A 23,379-nucleotide genomic window follows, 5' to 3' on the forward strand; every position below is an offset into this window, starting at 1 on the left:
TGCCCAAGGGAAGGGAAGGGAAGCCCGGCCAGCCCCGCTCATCCCCTTCTGCCTCGCCCTTCTGAGCCATCCAGGCTGACTTCTGGATCGCGCACCTGCCGGGGTGCCCCATCTCCCCCCCATCTCCCCCCCCCCTTGCTGGCGGACGCCTCGGAGGGGGCCGATCCCTGGTCGCAAAATGGCACGGTTAAAATAATAACGCGAGAGTTGCAAGTTGCTTCCCTCTTTCTCCGACCGTAAAACTGTCAAAGGTAGCGAGAAGAAGAGGAGGCGGTGGAGGAGAGGAGGAGGAGGAGGAGATCTTGAGGAAAGAAGCGGGGTGTGCGGGGGGCGGCGGAGCGGGGGGGTCTCCTTCGCGCATGAGCTGGCGGCGGCGGCGCTTTGGCCGTGCGCATCGCGGCGGCGGCGGCTCGGGGCTGTGCGCGCCCGGGGGCCCCGCGAGAGAGCGAGGAGAGCGCGCTGCCCGCCCGCGGCGAGGTAAGGGAGCCCCTTCGCCAGCCCGCGCCGCGCCGCGCCCGGCCACCCTCCGGCCCTTTCCCACCCCGAGCCTGCTTTTTACTCCGCCCGATCGCCCCTCGCCCGGCCTCGATCGCCGCCTCCCGAGGGGCTGCCCGCTTCCTTTCGCGGAGTGCCGCTGGAGCAGAGAGGCAAAGAGAAAGGGGGATTTCTCTCTCTCTCTCCTTCCCCTTCCTTTTCTCTCATCCCTCGCTCTTTCTCTCTCTCTCTCCTCCTTCTACATAAAAAGTCGCCATTTTGCTTCATTGCTTTTCCTGGGCTTTTAATTATTTATTTTGTATGCTTTTTTTTTTTTTTTGCAAATAAGATATGCATAGATCTATATGTTCCTCCTCTCTCCTCGCTTCTTCCCCCCACCCGCCCCCAAATTTGCATGCACGAAGAAAATCAGGGGGTGTGCGTGCGTGCGTGTGCGTAGAGGTTTTTATTTGCTCTTTTTGGGTTGTTTTTGTTTTTCTTCTCCCTGCCTCCCTCTTCTCCCCCTGCAAGAGAGAAAACACACACGCGCGCGCACACACACACACACGCACACATCTCATTGCATTCCCCACCCTTGCCTTTGATTGCTTTTAATTTTTTTAATTTCTTTTTGCAATGGTGGAACAATTAAAAAAATAAGAGGGAAGAGAAATCTTGCTTCTTTCTTTCTTTCTTTCTTTCTTTCTTTCTTTCTGTCCTTCCTTCCTTCCTTCCTTCTTTCTTTTTTAAAGCAACGAGTTAGAGAAATCTAGCACAGGGGAGAGAAATAGGCAGGGGTGGAAGTTAGAATGTTTTAAGTCTTTTGCAGCTTTAAAAGAAGGGCTGGAGGGACTGGCTGCACCCCATGGATCTAGATTAGCCCCCCACTCCAGAAAATCCATGCAAACTAAGCAGTCTCACCCCTTGCAGTGAGAGGTGGTGTGACCCCCCCCCCCTTCCAGTACACACACTCGGAAGCTGCCCTGTAACTGACATGTGTCAGGAAAAGTGGTGGGGAGGTGAGGCAAAGGGCAAGGGTGATGCTTGGTTCTTGACATACCTGAGCACAGGTGACTTGGAGATCACGCAGCAGCGGGGGGGGGGAGGGGAGCTGGCTCAAGGCTTTGAGGTCTTGACCAAAGGGCAGGGCACCTTGGGTGTGTGAGGCCAAGGTCAACGGCTCATCAGGTCAAGTTCAAGGGAGTTTGATCCTTGAAGGGAGGGGGAGAGAAGACAAGAGGAGACATTTGAATTACTGGATGGATGCAGCCCTTGAATCAGGGGACCGGCAGTAAGGAACTGTGGCTCAGTGGCAGAGCCCCTGCTTTGCATGCCGAAGGTCCCAGGTTCAATCCCCGGCATCTCCAGGTAGGGTTGGGAAAACTCCTACCTGAAACCCTGGAGAGCCCTTGCTGCCGGTGAGTGTCGGCAATACTGGGCTAGATGGACCCAGGGTCTGACTCAGTAGATGGCAGCTTCCGATGTTCCGATGGAATGGGAGACCCCAAGAACTGGGGCGGCGTGATCGGGGTCGCGAGCAAGAACGGAGGAGCTGGTGTTTGCAGGGCTGCCAGTGAAGAGGTGTGCGACCTGAGTGATGCTTCTCGGGGTCCCCAGCAATGTTGTGGAGAGGGTGGGGAAGTGTGCCGCTCAGGTTGCGCGGCACATTTGCTGCTTGGGATAGCGAGGGAGCCTTCTGCCTGCCTTGGGCCTTGGCTGGGTGGCGCGGAACCTTTTGCCACTTCCAGGCAGGTGTCGTCCTCGGGAGTGCAGAGCTCCCACGGCGTGGCACTCGACAGGGAGTGTGGGCGTGCGTGTCTTGGGCTCACGCCTTTGCCTTGGGCTACCTCCGTGCTCCAGCCTGCAAGTGTGGCATCTGTGCAACCCACATTGTGCCCCCTCCCCCTCTCAGCTGTATGGACTGGCTGGAGCCATCAGCATGAGCAGAACCCTCCCCTGCCCTCACCGCCATTCCTTAACATCTCTGGATGGCAGGGGAAATAGAGAAACTGAAAGAAGCTGTGCGGCTCTGTTCTTAGGAAGCAGCCGGTCTCCAACCCCCCCCCCCCATTTATTTGGCCAGGTTCCGATGCTAATGAAAATGTTTTGGCATTTGACGGAGTGGTGAGCCATGTGGTACTGGCATGCTGCTACCTCTTCCTAAATCTTGAAAACCTCTTCAGAACCAAACTTTCCCTAGCCAAACCGAAGTATTTGGGCCAATTTTGGACAAGACAATCCATCAGCGGTGATTAGCCATGGTAGCTAATTGGAGCCTCAATGTTCAGAGGTGGTCTACCAGTTGGGGAAGCAAAGAGTGCGGAGTACTGTTTCATTCATGCGCTGCTTGTGGGTTTCCTGGAAGCATCGGATTGTGGGAAATGGGATCCTAGGTTAGTTGGACCCCTGGTCTGATGCAGTCTGATCCATGTTCTAAACCCATCCCAACCTGGTACCCTCCAGATATATTGGCCATGCTGGCTGGGCATGATGGGAGTTGTAGTCCAACATATTTGGAGGGCATCAGGTTGGGGAATGCTGCATTTAATGAGTGAGTGCATTTGCCTGCATCTCTCCCTTCGTATCCTGGCATCCCGTTGTGAGTTCCTTGAGGCAGAGTCTCTCTCTCTCTTGTTCTCTTTGCTCATGTTGATGGCACTATATAAATGAATAGTAATTACAATGGGATAATGAAGTTAAGTGGGATCCTGGAACAGGCAGGGCTACTTTATTAGGGAAGGAAAGCCCGCAAGGGTATATCCACCTGGAGAAAACCAGACCATGTAAACATGGGGTGCATGACATCGTGTCTTGCATGTCTCGCAGTGACAAGGCCAGAAGCTGTATGGAGGACGTTGTAGCTTGATTATATAGCATGGTTTCATTGTGGAGTGCTTCAAAGAGCCTTGGAAGGTAGATCACTGTTACTTCCCAGAACTGAAAGAGACAGGGACTTCGCCAGGCGGCACAACGAGTTGGTGGCCAAGTGGGACTGAACTCCCAGGTCAACTATTCAGTGGTGTTCAGTGGTTATCTGCCCAGAAATTCTGTGGAAGGGAAGCAGTAGGGTAGAAACTCTTGGGGTGGTTGGGCATTGTTTCTATAGCTCAGGTTAGGGATTTTTCAATCCTTTTCAGAAAAGGATTGATCTATGGCATTTAGTGGCCTTTAAAATTATCATTATTGTGTATTCACATTTGCGTTTATGCTTGCTGGCAGCGAGGTGACGGAGGTGGCCGCTAATCCTCTGGAAAAAAAAGCCTTCAGATCATCAAACCCACAAACAAATTTGCCGTTGCAATGATGGAACGGAATTATACCCGTTTTAAAGCTTATCCTTTCAAAAGTGCTGTGCAGGAAATCTGTTCCGTTCAAAAAACATAGTACAGCTTCTTCTTCTTCTTCTTTTTCTTCTTCTTCTTCTTCTGAAAAATGCAATGCCTGCAGAAGCAGGAGAAAGAAAAGAGTCCATTTTAATTTAATCCATTCTTTGTATAGTTGGCATAGGAATATAGCTCTCAAGGTTCCACGTCCAAGAAGATTTGTTGTAAGAAACTTACAAAATAGCACAAACTTTAAACAGAAAGAAAGGGAGAGAACTGTGGGAACCACTAGGATGCTAGAAAAAAATTCCCCTGACGTTGACCTAAGGCTGGAACTATGTGTAATGTGTAGCAAGGGGTGTTTAACCCTTTCCTCACCTGTTGTTTTCTCCCCTGCAACCAAGTCCTTCCCAGCTGTTGGTCCACAGCAGGAAACAAACCCTGCTGGAAGAAAATAGCTCAGACAGGGAGAGCAGGGGAAAGCAGCAGGCAGGGGAAGAGTTAATATTCTCCCCCTTGCTCAGTGATTCTCCCCTGCAAATGCTTCTCACCCCTGTTTTACCCTGCAAGCATGGGTTTAGCGGCTCCCACATCAGGTGTGGGGCTGGCAGGAAATTGCATTGCCAGGTGTGTGGGCCAAACACTCCCCCAACTGTGCCGCTGCTGGTTGGGCGCCTGCTTGCAACAATGGTGCTGTGTGGAAAAGCCAAAGGACGGGCAGTACTGGCATTGCCATCTTAATGATGCAGATCCCAACCCAACATACACACATGGGGGGGGCATCACTAAGATGGTGGTGCTGGCAGGTGCCGCTATGGGCAGATTGCCCCCCCCCCTCTAAAACCTGGAACTGTCCCTCAGCATAGCAGGGGCTTGACAGGCATACTTGTTTTCCCTTTGCAGGGTGCTGCGAATGCCTTTGTCACCAGAATATTCCCCACTTGGCCGTTCTATCGCCTTAAAAATATATATTATTATGTTTATATCCCGGCTTTTTCCCTCTAAGGACCCCAAGGCGGCTTACATGATCCCCCTCCTCTCCATTTTATCCTCACAACAGCCCTGTGTGGTAGGTTAGGCTGAGGGTGAGTGACTGGCTGAAACTCACCCAGTGAGCTTCATGGCTAAGCGGGGACTAGAACCTGGATCTCCTGAGTCCCAGTCAAGCACTAACTGCGACACTGTACTGGCTCTCTTATAACCATGCCACCTCATTCTGCTACACGAGTATACCCAGCCCTGATTTACAGGGTGGAAGTCCCACAGGCGAAGCTTGTGTCCCATGTGTGGCTTGCCTTGTTTGGTGCCAGGGGTGCTGGCCGCCTTGGAGGTCAACTTCATTTTGCTTGTTTTTTTTAATTGTTCGGTGTCAAAATATCTGAATTACTGAATACCTGAATTAGTAATCAGGGTGACAAGAGCTCCCTTCGTATGCTCCCCAGCTGCATGGTGGAAGCCTTTTTCCTAGGGTGGGATCTCTCCAAGGGCTGCCATGAAGGGCTTTTCCATCTGATCAGCAGCCTGTCTGGCTGGCCCCAGTTGGATACAGAATGTGGGACTGGATGGAACCTTGGCCTGTTCTGGCAAGAACGCTTCTTATGCTCTTATTCACATGATAGTAAGGAATGGAACCTCTGTGTTCATAAGCAGTCTGTCTTTGCATACCAGGTGCTGAGGGCAACAGAGTATGTATCGGGGAGGTGTTGCCTTTTTGTGGCACTTTCTGATAGCATCTCACTGACCGCTGTTGGACTAGACCAGGGCTAGACAGATGTTGTTGGCCTACAACTCCCATCATCCTTCACCATTGGCCAGGGCTGATGGGAGTTGTAGGCCAAAACATCTGGAGGACCACAAGTTGCCCACCTCTGGACTAAGTCTCCTGGGTGTAACCTGTAGGGCAATTCCTATGTTCTTTTAATTCAGAAGTCATTTTAGAAGGAGATGGTAGAAGAGAGCACACATTCTGTATGAAGAAAGGCTGAAACGACTGCTGTTTCTTGGATTAGTTCTGCGTTCCCCAAATTTATGAAAGCTGAAGGCCAGAAGCTGAAATTCCTTCCCTACCTGGAATTTAAAATTGGAGGCATACATTTGTATGCTCCAAAAAGTTACTTTTAGAGTGTGTAAATTGCAAACTGAACCTTCAGAGGAACCCATCCCTTCAGTTTTGTGCACGAGGAGAAACCTGGGTGTGCCTTCCTGGATGGAAAGAGGCAAGCCTGGTGCAGTGATTCATTCAGAGGTGCGACAGGGAGCTCATTTGAGGAAGAGATGTGGCTGGGCCAATGTATCAAGAATGACTGGATTCAGTCATCTCTCGTGAAGCAGACACATGGTATAATAATTACTGCCACTAACCAGAGGCTGATTAAAGGGAGACAAGACCAGAGCAGAGGATCATACAGAGATGTAGCAGACAGCCTCCTCCATGGGTAGCTACTTTGGTCTCAAGGGGTGGTTTGGGGGTTTTTTAGGGGGTAATCCTGTGCATCTTTAGACAGAAAAAAGGCCTACAACTTCCAGCATGCCCCAGTCAGCTGGGGCATGCTGGAAGTTGTAGCCCTTTTTTCTGTCTAAGACGCATAGGATTGCGCCTTTAATGAATTTTTTCTCGTGGCATGCTTGTTGCTCTCCCACAGCATGCTTTGGAATTAGCCCCAGCACTAATTTCAGAAATTGTCAGCTTAGTTGACAGATGACTGGGATCTGACTGGCTACAGTTTTAGAAAATCATGAGCGGCATGGAGGAAGTGAGTGGAGACTGGAGAGTTCATTCCGCTCTCTCAAAGCACAAGAGTTCAGGGACTTCACCCCATGAAACGGATTGATTGCAACTGGCGGCAGGCTTTGGATCAAACTGAAAGAGGGGGCTTCTCTGTAGAGCACATAATTAACCTGTGCTACCCGTTGCCAGACAGCTTAACTCGCCACGTGGTAAGAGTTTTCTTCCACGCAGTTGCTCGGTCACCTCTGTTACCGTGCAAGTGGTGTAGATCTTTACCATCACTTGGATGAATTTACCAAGAGGGAGACTTCCATGTGGTGTCTGTGTGCTGGAAGACTATTGCTATTAACAAACCATGGGATGTCAAGCGCTAAGAGGATTCACCCAAATGAGGAGGCTTGGTGTTGATAAAGAGTAGCCTTCCCCAACCTGCTGTTCCTCCAGATGTGTCCACCACTCCCATCATCTCCAGCCAGCATGGCCAATGGGAGTTGTGGTCCAACACGTATGGAAGACACCGGGTTGGAGAAGGCTAATAAAGACTTTCAGGCATGGTTGGTCTCTCCTGCAATTCTTGTTGGCTCATCCGTTTTGTCATTCCACAAGTTAATATTTGAAGAGAGGTCAAAACCCACAGTTTTTGTGAGCAATTTTAAAAAGATGGGCATGAGTGTGTGCGCACGCACGTGTGCGTGCATACCTGTATTTTAAAGTCTGTTTTTGGGAAAAACAGAACAGCAGTTTCAATGCATCCAAAGTTGTAGTTGTATAGAGGAGGAGCGTGGGAGTTGGTATATGTCATTACTGCTCTTTTGGTATAGTTTATAATTAGAGGGTGTTGGTAACTTTATTTTCCTGTGCTTGTTTTTTTTTTTTTAATTGTGGAGATAGCACATGCATGCGCATGAACAATCCAGTGCATCTCTCTACGTTCCCAGGAATAAGAACTGCAATAAGGAAAGACTGCAGTATTTTATTGCCACCACCTCTAGTCCTTAGTTCACAACTCACTTTTCATTTCTTGTTTTTTAAAATGCCATCATGTAGTCCGTGCACTCATGCACATGAGTGACCGATCAATTCAAGACTGTGTGAAGAAAAGGCACTGCACTTAGATTCCACAGTCCAGCTCTAGTTGTTCATATCTTTAAAAAAGGTGCATAGGGATGAATAGTTGCGCCTAAATGGGGATGGATGTCTCAATGTGTATCGCTTTGGAAGCAATGTACTGTGTGTTGAATGCATATTCTGATGCACTCCACTTTACTCACAGTTGCTAGCCAGGGAGGTCGCACACTTGTGGAAAGTTGCTTTCCTGTGCAAGCCTCCTTCACTGGATTGGAATGCAAAAAACAGGGGAGCAGTAAAGTTTCAAATATCTCCTATAAAAAACTAACATAAGCTCATAACCCTAACCAAAAATGAAATAGAATCCATTTTGGTAGATGTTGGCATATAGCTGCCATGGCTATATATATTAAAAGGAACACACAGGAAAAAATTACACAGCATTTCACATTTGAGGAAGAAGTGAGCGAGAGAGAGAAAATCACAACTATCCAACCTTAAAATATTCATTTAAAAATCAAAACCTAGAAAACATGTATTATCCAAAACAAGTATTAATATACTAACAGCACAAGCCTATACATGTCTACTCAGAAGTAAACCCTGTTGAGCTCAACAGGGCGTACTTCCAGGTACATGAGCATAGGATTACAGTCTTACAGAGCAATCCTAAACCCCAGATCTGCTGGCTGGAGAGGTTTAGAATAAGGCTGGCCATGTGCACAAGGCCCCAGTTGGATCCCGTGATATATGTTGCCAATTACTGAACCATTTACGTCTGTTAATAGAGAACAAGGAAATGGTGCCAGGAGGGGCACTATTTGTATGGAGGGGCATATAGGACAAGCACTGTGACTACATAACACCAGGACCAGTCAGCAACTAGGAATGGAGCAGTAGGGACCATGCCTGATTTTTTTTAAAAGCCGCCAGATTTCATCTGTATTCAGTACATCACACATTTAAGAAATGAGCAAAAGGCCAGGCACTGGTTGTCTCCGTAGGTCTCCTCCTTGCTGTTGCTCTCTGCTCACTCCCTGTCTTCTCCAAGCAGGTGAGCAGTGACAAGAGGGAGGAGGCAAACATATAAGGAGAGCCATGTTGGATCTGACCAAAGGCCTGTCTAGTCCAGCATTCTGTTCCCACAGTGGCCAACCAGCTGCCCACGGGAAGCCCACAAGCAGGACACGCGTGCAACAGCACCCTCCCACCCATGTTCTCCAGCAAGTGGTGTACATAGGCCTACTGCCTCTGATACTGGAGGTAGCATAAAGCCGTCTGGTCTAGTAGCCACTGATAGCCTTCTCCTCCACGAATTTGCGTAGCCTCTGCTCACCTTTCCCTCTCCCTCTGGGTAGTGGTGTGGATTGGCCTAGAGGAATTGGGCAAGCAAATGGGCGGCAGAGACAGTGTCAAGGAGAAGGCAGGCCCAATGGCTGCCACCATCTTGTCCCATGGGCCCCCAAAACCTAGAGCCAACTGATTGGGCTGCGTCCAGTGGCCTCTGGCAGGCACATAGATTCGGCCTTCTGTCTTCCTTCTTTTCCAGCCCTGGCTACCAAGATATTCCATGGAAATTCCACTTCCTGGGCTTGTCTGCTCATGGCCCCCTGGAATCCCTTGTGGTGGTTTAGTCCCTTGTTAACGTTTCACCGAAACTCTCTGTCCAAAGAAGCACTGCCAGAGTTAATACACAGGCAGATTCTTGCAGGAAGTGTGTTGTTTGTTTCTTAACCTGAGCGCCTTACTTTTTGCATTTAACTGAACCACCAGATTATCATGCAACTCAAATACCAGCCAAAGCTTTAGGCTAATCGCTTCCTCGGAATTCTTGTTGTGTTTCTGCAGCGACTTAACCTAACTTTCTCCTCCCCCTCCCTCCAAAGTTGCAATGTGACCGTTTGCTGCAACTTAGCTATTAATTAATAATGTCAAGCAAGCTGGCTGGCTGTTTGCCTGAGACCACATTAGGCATAATACCTGGGAAGTTGACTTGAAGCGAAAATGCAGAATGAGAGGGGTGGAGGGAATGCATGAAAGGCCTCTTGACTGTGGATGATTTTAGCCTCGGATTTCCCTGGGACTATTAAAGCCAGGGGTTAGTACTTAGAACTGGGGAGGGAGCCAGGAAATGTTGGATACTGGAATCGCGAAAGAGGGGATTGGTGGATGCAAGGCCTCAGTGGAGAGAACAGATGTGGACAGAGGGTTGTGTGCAATGCACAGACCTTGTATGCCCCATGTAGGGGAGCTGATCCAGGATCTGTGATACAGGCTGTTTTGGATGGGGCAGCACTCCAAAGCATCAGGCTGGCAGCTTTCAGGTGCTCTTGGACCCAGCCTTGCTTTTGGTTGGGCAGCTGAAGGCTGTGACTAGGATATAGCTTTGATCAGTAGTGTAGTGGAGCCAGGAATGCAGCACTGTCATTTTTTGATTAGCAGGGACGCTGATGTCATCTGCCACCCCCCACCCCACCCCAAAATTCCCTGTTCCCTCTGATCTTAGCAACAGTCCTCACGGTAGCTGGAGGAGTATGAATTTCTCTAGCAACAATGGTCCGGTTTGCGTATAACGAGAAACCACCATGGGTGAATTTCCCTGTGGGGCTTCTCATTGCACATTTTGAATATTCAGAGTGCAGCGGGGACATACTGTAGCTTTTTTACGTGCAAACCCGGTGAGGGTGGGTTGTTGGGGTGTTTGACAAGCCACCCACAACCCTAAAATAGCCCATGGGTTCTGGGTGGCTTGTCAACCCCCCAACAACCTACCCTGGCTGGGTTCACATGTAACGAGAAGCTGCAGGGGTTTGGATCACCAGCCTCCACCGTGGCTAATAAGCAACGGTGGGCTGCAGTGATTGTGTGAACCAGGTAACTATATCCTTCCCTCTTGTAATGCAAAGTATTTTGTGGTGGCTTGGTCTGCATGGTAATGAAGACCTGTTAGCATTACAAAAACCCTGCTCCTGGTGGAGATGAAATTGCTAGACCGGGTGTGTTAATATGGTTGAATTCAGCTGCTTGCAGTTTTGGACTCTCCTTGGGGGCATGGCTATGGGGACTATCATGATGAACCCCTGGCTTTGATTGGTGTGCCAGTTGTGCCCTTTCTTGGAAAAGGCAGATGTGGTCTCTGTTACTCTTGCACTGGTCAAATCCTGTTTCGATTACTGAATGTAAGAAGAGCCCTGCTGGACCAAACTGAAGACTGCCCCTTTCTCCCTGCAGTGAGAGTCGTGGAGCAGTCGCTCCTGTCTGTCTTTGCACGGAGAAAGGACAGTCCCTCTCCATGCTGGAGGAAGGCAGCCTTTCTCTAGTGCTAGTAGAGGAAGCCCCCGCTGTTATTTTTGATCAGTGAACAGAGATAAGAGCAGGGTTTCCTCTCCCAGTGCTAGAGAATGGCTGCCTTTCTCTAGCGCTGGGAGAGGGGGGGAGGCCTGGGAGGGAACCCCTGCATACCAGACAGGGAGCCCATCTCTGGCTACCTAGTCCAGCTTCCTATTTCCCACAGTGGCCAACCAGATGCTCCAATGGGAAGCCCACAAATAGGACAAGGGAGCAAATAGCCTCTCCCTCCCAAGAACTGGAGGTCACATATAGCCATCATGACCAGTACCCATTGCTAGATTTATCCACCATTCATTTGTTTAGAGAGCAATCCTATGGTCCCTGGGTGAGCGTCCCAGGGACCATAGGATGGCTTTGAAAACCCCTTCTGAGGTTGGAGGCAATGCTCCCACCTCGGAATGGGGAGTCGGAGATCTGTCCCCCAATCCCGGCCCCTCACAGCCAGCCTGGAGAGAACTGTGCTGGCCACCTCTCTGAGGCTGGAGGAGGCTCAGGATAAATAGTATCCTGGCCTCTCTGGTCTCCTCCCCTCCCTGCCCACCAGAATACGCCGTTTTCCCCCCTCTGAGGTTGGAAAGTCAACCTCAGAGCAGGGGGGGGGAAAGGGCGTATTCTGGTGGGCGGGGAGGGGAGGAGACTAGAGAGGCCAGGATACTCTTTATCCTGAGCCTCCTCCAGCCTCCTTCACTCCCCCTCCAAACCACCCTCTCTCGATGGGTTGGAAAGCCCGTCTAGCGAAAATGTAGGCGATGGGATCGAAGCACAGGGAGGCAAAAACCGCCTCCACTGCTCCTCCAGCCCGGGAGGGCATAGGAATTTCAGAAGCTCCCGAATTTGGGGGCTTCCGAGCAGCGAGGACGCAGTCCGTTGCTTTGTGCCCTTAATCCTCTTTTAAAGCCATGCAAGTTGACATCCATCACTACATCTCATGGCAGCAAATCCCATCAATTAACTATGTCCTGCGTGAAAGAAATCCTTCTGTTTGTCTGTCCCGAAACGCCCGCCATTCAACTTATCCGGATTCTAGTTTATTTGTTTGTTTGTTTGTTTATGAATGAATGAATGAATGAAATTTCTTAACTCCTTTTCAGTATAAAACAATCCCAAAGTGGGGTACAAGCAATAAAACACAGGAAAATAGTACACCGTTGACAAAAAAAACATAATCAAACGAGAGAACGGTATGGTTTGTAGCACACAGTAGAGCAGTTTTAGCACACAATATGCAGTCTTATTGCTGATTAATTGTATTGTGTTGTTAGTTGTTTATGTCATTGTATTTTATGTTCACAGCTTTGATACTTTTGTGGAAAGCAGGATATAAATTCGAATAATAATGATAATAACAACAACAGGTAAATAGCAGTTTACACAATTTAGCAAAAGAAAAGATAGGAGAAGCCTGTCAGAAGCCTGGGTAAACAAATAGGCCTTTCACTGGCACTGAAAGCTTATAAGACTTGGCACTGCCCGTATAGGAGTGGTGAGAGAGTTCCACAGTCGGGGTGCGTGTATCGAGAATGCCCTCCCTTGGGTGGCCGTGTCTCGGAACTCCAGGCAAATGCAGCATTGACAGTATGATGAGAGAGGAAGAAAAACTTTCTCTGCACCAAATATAATTTCATACAGCTCAATCACGTCCCCCTTAGGTGCTGTTTTTTTAAGCTAATAAGTCCCAAACCTCATAATGTTCCTCATGGGAGCATTGTTCTAGCAATGCGCTCTGTGTAGGACTGCTTTTAAAAAGTGGGTTTCGAAGCCCAAATCAAAGTGCTGGCCGTGTGACCTTTAGAGTCATAAATGATTTGAGTGAGGATATTTGAAGGACCGTCCCCTTCTACAGGGTCCTGGTCAAGGGAAGGATCAGGCAATTTCTGGTCCACTTCACTTTTGGGTGTGCTCACTCATAGTCCATTCCATCCTGTTTCCACATTCATTTGCAGTTGTTTTTAAAAATCTGCACACAAAGAAGTATTTAGATGAATGCACTTGCTTGCAAAAAACACTTCTACATGTCTCTTATCTCAAACCAGGCATTTCCATGCACATTTTGAGCCCAGAACTGTGTCATGACATTAAGAGAAGGGCAAAATCGAATGGATAGGTACTCTCCCATTTACACATTTACTTGGGAGGTGGAGAATAAGTTGGTGTCAGGGTGGAAACTGAGCCGATAGAACCCCAGAGCAGTTCTGATTCTGAGGAGGATCAGCAATCCGTGAGGGAGGAGCCAGCTCATGCCTCACAGGCACAGCAGCTGGCAGAGATTCCTCCTGCTGGCATTCCTGAGATAGAGAGTGACCCTGGCAGTGAGAAAGTGCGGGAGGGGGGCTTGCTAGACGCTCGACGCAGACGCAGGGAGCGACAAGCGATAGAGGGCATGGAAAGGAGGCATAGCGCCCATTTGGTGTGCAAGCAACGGCTGCCTCCTGTGGACCCAAGGGAAAGAGGGAGGATCTCTCCCTAGTCCATAAGTTCAGGGTCTTCAAGTGATTCTTCTTCAAACGGGGACCAACTGCCTACCCGGAGCATAGGCCACTCTGCTGTTCCTTGCTGAGTCGCTGGTGATAGCATCTGAAAGAGTCATTAAGTTGTAAAAGGATTAAAGCCTTGAAAAGAATCCTTTTGTCTGTGTCTTGAGTTGGTTATTGGAGTCTACTGAAAGGGGCTGCCAGGGCGCTCCTGACAGCTGGTTTGTATCAGAATTCGCAGTGATTGAATTCCTTGTGTCCCCTTTAAGATTTGTGGGACTTTGCTCTGTGTCCCATGGCCACCTGAGCAGCTGCTGGTAGGTATGTGGGAGGGGGCCTCCTCAGTCCAACAGATGTGTTGGACTACAACTCCCATCACCCCCAGCCAGATGGGAGTTGTAGTTCAATGCATCTGGAGGGCACCAGGTTGGGGAAGCTTGGTCTCGGGCTATGCAACCTGGTGCCTTCCAGATGTGTTGGATGACGAGTCCCATAAATTCCAGCCAGCATGGTCAAGGGTCAGGGATTATGGGAGTTGTAGTCAAAACATCTGGAGGGCACCAAATTGCCTACCTCTAGTAAGACCATGTAACCACTCCATCAGGAATTCCTTTTGGATCCCTCCCTCTTTGGTTTTCATTGATTCATGCAGTCTTTTGTTTAAAAGGACCTTCAGATTTAGATTAATTCCCTGTGCCCCTGGAATTGTTAGTTTCTTTGGGGTTTGCTGTGGTGTTGCTGCTGTTTTTATGATGCTTGGGCCATGCAACTATAGTTTTGATGCTTTTATATCATTAGGTTGATCTTTTTATTGATGTAACTTTGTATTTTAGAGTTTTCGTTTGTCCACTTGGAGGGCTTTTTGTCAAAAGCAGCCTACGCATTTTTGAAAAATATAAAACTAGGACCGTCATGCAGTGATATCTGTGCATGTGGGATAGTCACATGATGCTTTGTCAGTAGGTTTTCTAATGTCTCTTAATAATTATAGATATGCCAGTTCATAGGGCTCCATTACACTCTGGCATGATGAAGAAACAAAATCCTGCTATGCCAGTGAAAAGGTGGAGCTATGCATAGAGGGTCTGACTTGGTTCTTAGTTACTCCTGTCACTCCCTCTAATAACAAACTCAGCTAGTGAGTGCCGACAGAATTGTAGCAGAAACAGTTGAGGAGGAGGGAACCCCCACAAAACATGCACATCCACACCACCCAATGAGGGGAGAGCTCAATGGCCACAGAGTGTCTGTTGGAGAAAAAACCAGAAAACCATGGGGAGTGGGGGAAACGGGAGGGAATAGAGTATCGTGCAAGAGTGGCTGGCTTGCACGATCCCGGAACAAGAACATTCCCCGCTGCAATTTTTTGCTGCAGGTCCTACTTGTTGAGTGCTATGGGACAAAGTAAGGAGACTGCAAGTTGGGACACTGTTGAGGGGTGAGGACGCTTATTCTAATGTCAGGCTGTGTGATCATGAATGACAGGTTTAGCCCCCGCCCCAGCGGTACCCCAGAGTGCAGCTCTCAACTTTTTCCCATGCAAGCAAATGGTTGCCTTTCACTCCATAGAGCAAAGCACTACATTTGGGGAGAATGAGGAAGGAGAACACTGGGAAAGACTCCATCCTTCCACTGCCCATCGAACATGATGGACCTTTGGATGGCATTAATGCAGCCTTTATTTATTTATTGCATTTATATCCCACCTTTTTTCCTCTTGCAAGAAACCCAAGGCAGCTTACATTATCCTCCTCCTTTCCATTTTATCCTCACAACAACAACCCTGTGAGGTAGGTTGGGCTGGGAGTCTGTGACTGGCCCAAAGTCACCCAGTGAGCTTCCATGGCCGAGTGGGGACTAGAACCCAGATCTCCTGGCTCCCAGTCCAACACTCTCGCCACTACACCGCGCTGGCTTAAGGCCCTGCATGTCCATTGTCCCAGTAAAGTTTTCAGGGCCCTATCGGGAAGATCAGTGGTATTATCCCTGTATTGGTGGATCAGGAAACCTCTTACGAATTTATTTATTTATTTATTTTGGATGTTTGTACCCTGTCTTTCTATATTTAAAAAGGACAACCATCAAGGTGGCTTGTAGAATGACTGAAATGCCTTTTAAGGTGAGGTGTGTTTTTGTTTTTTTAAAGTATCATTTTAGCTGCCCTTTACTCGTGCAAATTTCCTTTTTTTTAATAACCATGTCATAACTATGGGAAACCATCTTCAGCAGCCTTCCTCGACATGGTGCCCTCCAGATGGGTTGGGCTACACCTCCCACCACCCCCAGGGGTGATGGCAGTTGTAGTCCAAAACATCTGAAAGGCACCAGGTTAGGGAAGGCTGAATCTCCTGTACTGGGCAATTGCAGTTCTTATATCCTGAGATGTACAACTCTAAAATCCTCTTCCTCACTTCGGATTCCTTTCAACATTGTTATTTCTCTATAACAACAGAGGCACCAGGTGAACTGCTTTGGCGAGGGCATGCCACAGCTGAGATGGCCGTCTCTCTTCTTGCCGCCTGCCAAGCTTCCTTCAGAGGGGTAACCATGGATCGATAGCCCTGTCCTCCATGCATTTGTCTCATTCCCTTTTCAAGCCATCTGCATTGCTGGCTATCACCCCATCTTGTGGCAATGAATTCCACAGTTTAACTATGCGCGGTGTGAAGCACAGTTCCTTTCCTCCTTAGTTTTTTTACTAGAATCCCGAGATCCACCAATTGGAGCCTGGTGCAAAAGACGTAGACTTAGAATTGAAGGATTCTGAGCCTGGGAATTTGTTTGGAGTACCTGAACTGAAAGGATCTCACAGTCTTTCCACACAACAATTCATACCTGTTTACTTTACACTTACGTCGTCTCTGTAGTCTAATTTAGGGTAGGAAGGGGAGTCATTTTGTTGCTGCTGCTATTGAATGTAGGAAGCTGCCTTATGCTGAGTTAGACCCTTGATCCATCTAGCCCAGTATCGGCGACGCTGATGGGCTGCAATGGTGCTCTGGGGTTCCAGGCAGGAGTTTTTCAAGCCTTACCTGGAGGGGCTGGGGATCAAACCTGGAACCTTCTGCATGCAAAGCAGGGCCTCTACCACTGAGCTACAGCCTGTAAACAATTGTCAGTCAATAATCCTTGCTGATCTACTGGAAATCATCCAGAAATCTACTAGTAGATCCAGATCTACCTTCTTCCCAGCCCTGGAGTCAGCCATATTGGGGTAGATAAACTAATGATTTTATTTAATATAAAGCAGGTTCATATGGGAGCAGACCCCGCATGAGCAGCCACCATGCTGTGCTCAGAACCAAGCAGAACCCCAAAGTCTAATGAAATGACCCACATGTTTTCTGTGCAACATTAGGACTTGCAAGTTGCTATGTTTAAAAGGCAGCTTGAGATCCTCACGTCACATTCCTCTGGAAGCTACTGAGCTCCGCGTCAGGAACCTCATCCTGTAAAGCCTTTAGCTCCGCTGTGGCCATGGAGGACCATAGGCTGATGAACTCCGAATTAAGGCATCCTTCACTCAAAGCTGCTGTGAATTTTTTTTTGCCGGGGGGGCGGGGATAGATTTTCAGAGGGGCTCTCCTTGGGATGCCCATCATTTTATAGGAAAGACCACTGGAATGATTAATACTGAGAATTTAGATAAGATTCACATTTCGCTGTTTAGAGTGGCTTGCCATTAATAAGGAAAATTGGAAAGTTATCGCCTAGATCTTCTCATTAAAATTCACTCCTCCTCCATCCCTGATCTGTTGTAGTGAAAATGAGAAATGAAGCAAAGAGGAGGACCCTCTTATCTGCTAGCTCTTTCAAAGAACCCAGGAAAACATTTTAAATAACTTCTTTTGCATTTGCACCTAGGGTGAGGATGGCTCTATAATTAATGGGGGGGGGGGCCCTTCAACCACATCTGTACTCAAATTGCCCATCGATTCCAAGTAGCTTTGGAAACAGCTAGAACATGGGAAGCTGCCACATCGTAGGTCAAACGTTTTATCCAGCACACTTAGTGTTATCAGTTCTAGTCTTCATCAACCAGGTATCCTCCAGATGTGTTCCATGACAACTCCCATGATCCCATGATCCACAACTGGCATGGCCGTTGCTGGAGGGCTCCAAGTTGGGGAAAGCTGATCTGTACTGACTGGCAGCAAGATCTTCAGGGTGTCAGGCAGAGGGAGGACTTCTCTATCACCCTTTGCCTGATCATTTTAAAACTTGAGATGGTAGAGATTGACCCTGGGATGTTTTGCAGGCAAAGCAGTCAGTGGGATCCACCACAAAACAATGAAACTTTGTAGAAAGGTTTGCTCTTGTCGCTCAGACATAGAGTGCAAATGAATAAATGTACAATATATGGTCATGAGATATATTTCCCCCTACATATTTAATTAACCAGTGCTGTAGTGTTCCTGAAGCATCTAAATAAGAAGGAACATAAAATGGCTACAGGCGCAATCCTGTGCGTGTTTAGACAACTCCCAGCACTCCCCATCCAGCAAGGACTTTTTCATGCATAGGATTATGCCCTGATCCTCTGTAACAAAGTAAGAAGAGCCTTGCTGGATCAGACTGAAGGTCCATCTTTTCCAGTCTCCTTTTCTAGGAAGGCCTCCAAGGGTGGCACGACTGCATTAGCCCTCTCACATTGATGTGGATGGCAAAGTGTGTAGCCCCGTTCCTGCTCTCGTGTTGAGCAATCGGTTTGTTTGATCATCTTCCCTTTGCTTTTAGCCATGGCAGACTCATATCCCTACAGAGTTGGAAAGAAGGTTGCCGGATCTAGCAAGACCAGCGCAGATAAAGAAAGCAACAAGACGGAGATGAAGATAAACCCAGCATATGAGCAGCCAAGGCTGGGTAAGGAAGCGCAGGACTTTTTCCAGGTGGAGCAGATGGGGATCCTTTGAAGTCAGGAGAAACACCTTAGCTCAGAGGTGCAGAACCCCTTTCTGCTGGAGGGTCAATTTCCATGTTGGAGAAGCTCCCAGGGGCTGCATTCCAGTAGTGGGCAGGGACCCCAAATACTAGCATGTTACAGCTTAAAGCTCTTACCTGCGGTAGTTAAAACCTTAAGAGAGGCATTTCAGCCTTTTAGAAAACCCACAAAAGCCAGAACACTGCCAAATGATCGATGGTCGGGGGGCGTGGCCAAGAGAAGGGGGTGTGGCCATCAGAGGGACCTCAGGAGGTCCAGATTTGGCCTGCAGGGCTAAAGTTCTGCAGCCCTGCCATACGTACACACACAGCAAGGGAAGTAAACTAGTGCTGTGCCGAAAATTTCTCCCACGTTTCTTTCGACCCTTCTCATTCAATTTGATAGAAGAGAAATTGCTTTCAAGAAGAAATTCAATGGTGAAGAAATTTTGGAGACATTCTCATGGGTTTGGCTTTGGGTTTCTTCGGCTTCCCTTACTTAGGAGGAGGCCGAGGAGTGAGCATAAGTGACCTGTCTTTCATTGTACAGTCATCTCTCTGCCTGCCTGTAGCCTCCTCAGCTTCCTACACTTCAACTAAAGCCCAGTTTAAGGCACCATGAGGTAATTCCTCCCATGGGCCTTTTTCAGATCTGGATGTGGAGGCAGCCTGGGAGGCGAGCTGTGATTAGGTGAGCTCAGAAACACCACAGAAATGCATTGTAAACCATCCTGAATGAGGCAGAACAATGGAATCCTCTTTCATGGGGGGAGAAAACTTTCAGGAAATTGGAGGACTGATTTTGGCAGAGCACAAACTCCACCTCATCCCTGGAGCCGGACACAACACTGCCCCCACCTGCGTTGCAGTGGATGCAAACTGGGGCCAAGATAGCCGATGCTCTTGCTGCACAAAACACCCAAAAATCCTTAGGAAAAAAGAAAGAAGCTGTGCTACAGGCCCGCCCAATGGGGAGCCCTAGCTGGGAGAAACGGTGGAGAATTTCTCCTCTCCCTGGAGAAATTCGGAGAAATGATCTCCTAAATTTCTCTGCCCACAAGTGGAGTGGAGAATTTCAAGAGGCCACTTGCACACAGCTCAAAAGTAAACAGCTAGAGAGCCTGTAGAGGGGCACTTGATAAATGAATGTTCTGGTCAGTGGGGCACTGAATCTGCTCTGGGTTTCAGCCTGAACTCTAAAGGAGCTATCCAAGGTGCTGAACCCTATCCCCAAAATAGGTTCAGCATCCTGGATAGCTCATTTAGAGTTCTGGCTGGTTCTGACTGAAACCCAGAATGGATTTGCAGCCCCACTGAAATCGGAGCCACCAGCCTCCACTGTTTCAATGCAAGCCTTAACTTTGGTAGAATGTTATCTTCAGTTTCAAACCTACCCCTCTTCCACTTCCTCTACTGCAGCACCGGCAGCATTCGCCTGTGCGAATAAAGAGCACGAGAGGGCCAGAGAGGTGATTTTTGCCTTTTGTTTGAACATGTGCCCATCCAACAGCACAGATTTGCCGGGGCTTTTTTGCTTGCTTGTTGACAAGAATGGGACACAGATCTATGTGGCCACTGCTGGGACTACGGAAAGGATTTTAAATCAGTAGGCATCCAACAAGACATCAGGTTAACAGATGTGTTGATCTAAGCCGCCTTGTCATTTCACATGCGCCCTCCTCTCTTTGCAGGAAATGCAACCAATGATAAAACAGAAGGCAAAAGGAAAGGGAGACCAAAGGCAGACAGCCAGGCCCTGAAGGATATTCCTGTAAGATTTTTAATATGCTTCATCTTTTCTGGTAACTGCAGGATAGGAAGGCGAGCCGGAGCAAGTCAGGGTGTTACAGCTGTTTGGTGGGAACCCAGTTCTGCTCCTCGTGCTCCGTATTTCCCAGCAGAAACCCCGGGGTTTCAGGGTTTGGCAGTGGCAGCAGCACTCATGGTGGCAGCAGGGACTGGTGGGGGGGGGCTGCACGAATGGCCATGGCAGGCCGGAGGCGGCCTACAGGTCAGGCGCTGCCCACCCCTGCACTACAGGATGGGTGACTGCATGCAGGTGGTGCCCCAGCCATGACTTCCCAATAAAAATGGGCGGCATGAATGACTTAGAGGCTCCAGGGGAGTGGATCTCATGCAACTGCATGCTGCTTGCACCCCTAAGCTCTCCTTTGTCTATTATTGTATCTGTGGCTGCAGGCCCAGTGTCAGCGACCCACTGATGGGTCGCTGACCCTGCCCTGGGCCCTCCCACCTGCTCCTTCTGTGTGTTCGGGGCTTAGTGAGTGGCCGTGGTAGGCAGCTGCCATTTTAAATTTCCCACATTGCCCCTGGGGGTTGCTGTGCTGGGGCATTGTGGGTAAATACAAGAGAGGGCAACTGGTGTATCGCGGCACTGCCACCTACCACCGCTGCAAGCCCATTTGGGGGGGTGGGGGTCTGTGGTGTCAGTGCGGGTCCACCAGAGGGCCCTTTGCTAGTGGGGGCTCACAGTTAGAGAAGCTCAGCTGCACACCACAGCAGGTAAGGAGGAGATCAGGTAGATTGACTGTAGCAGATCCCTCAGGTAGAGGAGCTCTGGGTAGGCCGGACAGTGAGAATGACAGTGCTCAAGTTATTCTCTACATCAGACTTCCCCAACCTGGCATCCTCCCAACTCCCATCACCCCCAGCCAGCATGCTGTAGATTGCCGTAGGCTGCAGGGACTGGATGAAATGTGGCTTGACAAAATCGGCCTTCCAGCTGTTTGCTGCATGGGTGGCAAGGAGCAGATGTTACTCAGCCGGGAAGGGCAGCGGGAGCTGTCCCTGCAGCACAGCTCCTTTGCGTTCGAGCAGCCATTCCTAAATGGTGTGTGCCATGAGGGGATAGCTGCTGGGCCGCGATATATATTAACCGATGACTGAGTTAAAGGCTCCTTGGAATCCAGGGGAGGGTGCCTGCTGGGTCTCTGCATCATTCACTGCTCTGGCCTTTTCTTCCTTCTCCATTGAGAGAGTATCTGTTGCCTCTCTGCATTGGGTGGGATTGGATCACACAGTCATTCCTGATGTAGGAGAAACTCCTGACAGAACAGAATTGCCCAGTCCCAGAGGATGCTCCCCATTGCGTCTCTGCATGAGTCCCCGCTCTGGGGTTGCCTCCTTCCATCCAGATGGATTCCTCTGTATCCTGATCCCAGCTGGGAGACACAGCAGACTGCTCTAGCCATCAGCAGGGGTGGCGCTGCAACACAGCAGAGGCCAGGCCCGCCTGCAAACTGCCCCAGAGAGCCTGAGCCCCCCGTGCTCTACACGAGCCGAGATGGGGGGTCAAACAGTTGTGTGCTTTGATGATGTCATCCTGTCATGCACTTCCTGTGTGTGTGTGTTTGAATTTGGTAAACAGCTGATTGCACAGCCTGCAAGCGAGACCCAGTAACTGCCGTCACACCCCTTTGGGAGTTCTATTCTCATCCCTTTTCAGTGAAGTGAACCTTTCTGTTCTTTTTCTCTTTTCTTTCTCTCTTTGCTCTGTTCTACGTGGATGTTCCCCCTTCTCTCAGCTGCCATTGATGAACCAGTGGAAAGATGAGTTCAAGGCCCATTCCAGGGTGAAATGCCCCAATTCAGGTTGTTGGCTGGAATTCCCCAGCATCTGCGGTCTGAAATACCACTACCAGCGCTGTCAAGGGGTAAGGAAGAGAGAGGTCTGTGTTCCATCTTTACAACTGTATTATTTTTGATGTCAGATATGTCCTGCTAACCTTGTTTTCATTTAACCCTGTCAAAGCTTTGCTGCCTTTCTAGGAGTCTATATTAGAGATGGGAAGGCTTTGAAAACAATCCAGAAAAATTAGGGGAAAAAACTGTCCCTGCCCCCCCAATTTTCCAAAAATCTCTGGGAAAGAAATGTGTTTTTTCCCTAATTTTTCTCCCCACCACCACCATTTTTTTCTCTTTTTCCCCCCCAAGCCTTCACACTTCTACTCTGTATACATGAATACACATCCATAATCCTTGGTCGTGCAAACGTCTATCTGACCCACTTTCAGTATACTTTAATGTACAACATCTCCCCTATAAACCCTCTCCCTCTACTCATAAGAATGAGAGAGTGAGAAGAGAGAGAGATTGGAGCAAGGCTTCCTAGCTGTGTCTCCACAGTTGTGGCACGCCCTGCCAAAGGAGACCCACCAAGTCCAATTATCCTCTTTCGCTGGGCTTTCCTGCTCATGCAGGTTTCTGCAAACGTTTAAGTTCTTAATTAGCTTCTTCAGGGAAGGTTTCAGTGGCATTTTTCTGTCCTGTTTCTTTTACTGCGGGTGTACATTCTTTTGGGTTTTTTTTTATTGATATGCCATATGTTTGCAAGAGGTAATGTAGGAAGAAAATTGGAAGAGAAATATTAAATATTACAGATGAAAAATAGGGAGTTCCCACGTATGCGGCTGGTCTGTTTAAATCTGCAGGGTGATCTGTATACTGTGATTCTGTGGTCCTACAGCACAGGTGAAGAGATTGCTTTTGAGTGTGGAAGGCAGCATCCCAAGGATCTTGGGTTTCATGTTAAAAAAAAAAATGCATGCTTTTAGCTCTTAAGGTTGAAAGTTTCCATTTAGAAGGGTGAAGGAAATGCCTGGTGCAGATGATGGAATCCAGCTTGTGAGATTGTGGAGGGAGCTTGGGGACTGCTTTGTCAGGGCCCCTGATCACACAGAGTCCTGCTCGTGTACAATGGAATATGAGTAGAACTTCCCTGCAGAGCTTTCTTCTGAAGACGAGAAGACCAGGGATGTGATGGGCCAGTGCTGGCATGCACAGGGATTTTGAGGGTGGGGCCATCATGTGTGGCTCTGCCCCTGCCCCCTGTTTTAGCCCTCACATGTTGGAGAAGGCGGGAAGAGGGCTTATGACTTTCTGTGATGTGGACACTGTAGTTCAGCCGCATCACACTGCCAGCTCACGTTCAGCTTGTGATCAACTAAAATCCTAAGATCCTTTTCACACATCCTACTGCCAAGGCAGGTCTCCCTAACCCTATACTTGTAAGCCTTTGATTTTT

The 23,379-nt window shown here is 48.8% G+C and overlaps 1 protein-coding gene across 2 annotated transcripts in view; it reads left to right on the plus strand.

The window, feature by feature from the left end:
- The first annotated feature begins 250 nt into the window (after positions 1 to 250).
- Positions 251 to 23,379, plus strand: part of ZNF512B (zinc finger protein 512B) — a 51,763-nt gene continuing 28,634 nt past the window's right edge. The window contains exons 1-4 of one of the 2 annotated variants that reach the window (XM_084854411.1): positions 251 to 477; positions 18,153 to 18,278; positions 20,027 to 20,106; positions 21,881 to 22,024. In XM_084854411.1, the coding sequence (XP_084710537.1) occupies positions 360 to 477; positions 18,153 to 18,278; positions 20,027 to 20,106; positions 21,881 to 22,024 (468 nt within the window). In that variant the 5' untranslated portion in view covers positions 251 to 359. The remainder of the gene's footprint in view (positions 478 to 18,152; positions 18,279 to 20,026; positions 20,107 to 21,880; positions 22,025 to 23,379) is intronic. The other variant, XM_084854409.1, reaches the window with a different exon arrangement.

Source organism: Heloderma suspectum, chromosome 4 (assembly GCF_057233095.1).
Source record: "Heloderma suspectum isolate Gila_16-S chromosome 4, 16-S_ref, whole genome shotgun sequence".
NCBI lineage: Eukaryota > Metazoa > Chordata > Lepidosauria > Squamata > Helodermatidae > Heloderma > Heloderma suspectum.